Raw genomic sequence first — 3,901 nt, 5'->3', positions numbered from 1 at the left:
AAAGACAATAGCTTGGCCGCGATGGACCGGTCTAGATACTCTCAAATATCGATTGTACAGAATATGAGACTGAGGCATCACACGATGGATGCGAGCGTGCGGCCATAAATACGTGCCGCCCGTTAAGCTTTGTACTATCTTCTCAGTGCACCTCCTCTTCATCCGTCTTTGATTGCATCTTGGCCATCAGACGCCATCCGCATCAACCAAAATGTGGTACCAAAATGCGCTGCTCCAGCTGCTCCCGCTGGTGACTTTCGTCAGCGCCTCGCCTGTTCAGAAGGTTCCCGCCGACTGCTTCACTAGAGGATGGACCAACAATCATCTGCTTTCTTCAATGATGGCGCCGGCCTATTCGCAATCGGCCCAGCAGATCTGCAGCGCCGTGTTGCTCAAGACGAAGACCGTGGATGTTACCCCAACATCTACTTCGCACGTCACTGTCGTCAAGACGGACTACACGACAACCTCTTACGTTGATGCTTATATCACGTCGACTGATGTAGTCTCGTCTACCACTACATCCATACCCAAGCCAACCACCATCGACGTCCCCAATGTTGTCGCTACGAGGACGCTGACTCGCACTCACACTGCTGTGAACCATGTCGTCGATACCGTCACCGTCACCACCTCAACTGCTGTTATTGATGTTACCTACTCGACAAAGGTCGTTGATCTGACTGTGTCTACCGATACTGTCTTTACAGCCACTGTCATCGACACAGCTTACACCACAGATGCTACTCGCGTTGCCACTGTTACCACCTCAACGGCTACTGAGCTCAAGACAGTGGCTACGGCAGTTGTGGTGGATGTTGTCGCTACTGAGGTTGATACTATCAAGAGTACTACTACTTTGATTGACTCAACCTCTTGGCGCCCTGTCACTGTCTACACATCCACAGCTACCGTTTCAGACGCAATTAGCACTTACACCTCCCTGGTTGTGACATCTATTGATGATATCACCAGCTACACTGGCACCAGTGTTATTCCCACAACTGTGGAGACCGATGTTATCACTACTACCACCACAACTGGTTACACTACAGACTACACTGGTGTTAGCACCGTAGTTACAGTCATTGGAACCAACACTTTTACCACTACCGTCCAGACTAACACGGAGACTGTTTACACTGGCACCAGTGTTGTGCTCACAGCTGTTGAGACCGACGCAGTGACTCTTACTACCAGCACCGACTATGCTACTGTCTATACTGGTACTGATGTTGTTGTCAAGGCCGTTGAGACTGATATTGCCACTGTCACTACTGGCACCGATGTTGTCACTGTCACCTCCATGTACACCAGCTTGGAGACGATTACTACCTTGGAGACCATTGACGTGCCTACCCCCGTTTACACGCCTGTCACGTCCACCATGACGGTCTTTGACAAGCGATCTCACAAGCGGAACTTGGAGGCCGTTTGGGTTGAGCAATATGGTATGGCCGCAGTGAAGAACGCTTGCGGTTGCGTTATTGCTCCCGCTCCTACCACCACTGTTACCAAGGTTGAGCCTACTGTCACCGTGACGCAGACTATGTCTAAGACGGTCGACGCAGTGAAGACCCTTACTACCCACCTTACTACCCATGTCACGTCCACGGCCGTTCTGACCAAGACGGGCAAGCAAGTCACCAAGTACAAGGCGATTCCTGTCACTTTCACCACCACCGTTGTTGTTAGAGCTACTTCTACCGCCACGTCCCTAACTACTGTTGGTGCCGACAGGACTATCGTGGAGTCCATTTTTGCTACCATCACTGTGGACGTAGATGCTACCAACTTCCTGGCCTTGACCAAGACCACTGTGCTTGATAAGACGGCTACTATTATCGCGGGTGTTGTTGCTACAACTGAAGTCGGTGTTACCGCCACTTCTACCTATGATGCAACTGTAACTAAGAGCGTTACTGACATTGATGTTGTGTCTACTGACGTTGTAAAGACCACAGAGGTTGACCTTGTCGCTACCGCTGTTGTCACCTACGTCGCCACTGTCACAGATGGTGTTGTCAGCACAGTTACTGAGTTCAAGGAGTTCTACACCACGGTGCCAGTTACGGCCACAACTCTCGACAGAGTCGCTGTTGTCTCAGTTGATTTTGAAGAGTCTTACACGACCGTGCCTACCATCGCAACCGCTACGGATGATGTTACTGCTACCGCCACTGTGTTGAAGGAATCTTTCAAGACGGTGCCTACCACAGTCACAACGACCCGAGATGTCGACGTTACTAGAACTGCCTGGCTTGAGGCTACCACCACTGTTGCAACCACCGTTACGTCAACATTGGATGTTGAGCTGCACAAGACTACCGTTGATGTCATCACCACTGTTGTGCCCAAGACTACTGTCACAACCTTCACCACTCACAATACGCCCACCACCGTCACAACAACCGTTTTACAGACAGCTACCTGCACCGCAAAGCCGGTTGCGAACGGTGGTTTTGATACTGGCGCAATCTCTCCATGGACTCCCCTGGGCAGCTCCGTCGGCGCTGTTGTGTCCGGCGGATCCACCCTTGAGAAGCCCAAGCCCAAGTACTCTTTCCAGTGCACATCGTTCAACAAGAACAACAACTGTGGTATCAAGCAGACTCTCACCACTTGCGCTGGAGTGACCTACTCTTGCCAGTACGACTACTTCTTCACCACCCCCGACTCCTCCAACGGCGTCTACCCTGCGGTGGCTGTCTATATCAACCCAAAGACGAATGCTAGCCCCGTGTCTGCGTCCGCTGTTACCATCTTCAATGCTAAAAAGTGGCTGCATGGATCAGCCTTCACATTTACTGGTACTGGAAAGGATGTGATTGAGTTCCAGGCCACGACGCCCAGCAAGAACACCAACTCGTTTGCACTCGATAGCATTGTTTGCACTGCTGTACAGCCTACCGAGCGTAAACTGTAATGGACAGATGATACTGGGGTTTCATAGGAGACTTGATGCCGTAGCTTGTGGCATCAGTGTCAGAGCATATTTTCTTCCCATGGCATAAATATATGTATTTAAGCACATTCACTCTTTTAATAATGTTGACTTTTTTGAACCAGAGAACAAAGCGACTTGAGATTCTCTAGAGTGTCGAAGGTGCTTCAGCACTTGAAATGAGTCCTCTACATAGACATAGCATAGTACCCTCCGTAAAGAGGGAGCGGCGTCATCTTAGCGCAGACAATCGAATTTTTTCCCTTTTCTCACTTTTTGGAAACAGCTTGTTTTGTACACATCCTTACCAAGTGTTTCAACTAGCGATTGTGTAATTCTCCTTGTCTGGATAAATTTGTCTTCTATGCATCGAGTGCCACTGCGGCCGATTGCATTCACAGGTGATATTTGACCACCACTTTACACACTTGGATGGACCGATAACGGTTGGATGAGAGTTGGATTACGTGATGTTCCCGCCTCCTCGGACACGGAAAAGAGCGGCGGGGGTGTCTAATTGGCTGTCTTGGGTTTGTTGGAGTTGATAGATTGATGTAAAGATTGGGCATGCCCGTTTTTGTGAACAAGGTCAGAGATTTTGGTCATGATAGTAGTCGAGTTTTTGACCACATGAATGATGGATCGGGAAGAGACGAGCTAGAGAAGTATTAAACCTTGAGATTGCATGATCTAGAGTCTTCATTCATACTTCTAGACTACGTACAGACTCTTAAGCTATGGAATTGATTGCAACATATGATCCAATATAGCCCGTCGAGTTTCGCAGGTCGTCAATATGCAACTTCATTACCTCGTAGATATCTTTGCCAATTTCTTACAGCCTGAAGGCTATAAAAAGCGGCTGAATATACCATGTACATATACCTACGTTAAAGTTTGTCTTTACGTTAATTTTACTCTCTGACAATTGTTTCTATATTTCCTTTTTAGTTACAT

The 3,901-nt window shown here is 48.7% G+C and overlaps 1 protein-coding gene across 1 annotated transcript; it reads left to right on the top strand.

Moving 5' to 3' along the window:
- Positions 1-211: 211 nt before the first annotated feature.
- Triagg1_6011 (uncharacterized protein) lies at positions 212-2,926 on the top strand (the record flags this gene model as incomplete). The annotated part of the gene is made up of 1 exon (XM_062900589.1): positions 212-2,926. The coding sequence occupies one exon, from the start codon at positions 212-214 to the stop codon at positions 2,924-2,926; it is 2,715 nt and encodes a 904-aa protein (XP_062755212.1).
- Between the last annotated feature and the right edge of the window lie 975 nt (positions 2,927-3,901).

Source organism: Trichoderma aggressivum (assembly GCF_033847375.1).
Source record: "Trichoderma aggressivum f. europaeum strain CBS 100526 chromosome Unknown scaffold_022, whole genome shotgun sequence".
Taxonomy (NCBI): Eukaryota; Fungi; Ascomycota; class Sordariomycetes; order Hypocreales; family Hypocreaceae; genus Trichoderma; species Trichoderma aggressivum.
The sequence above is the reverse complement of the archived record's forward strand: the minus strand, read 5'-3'. Positions and strand labels throughout refer to the sequence as shown.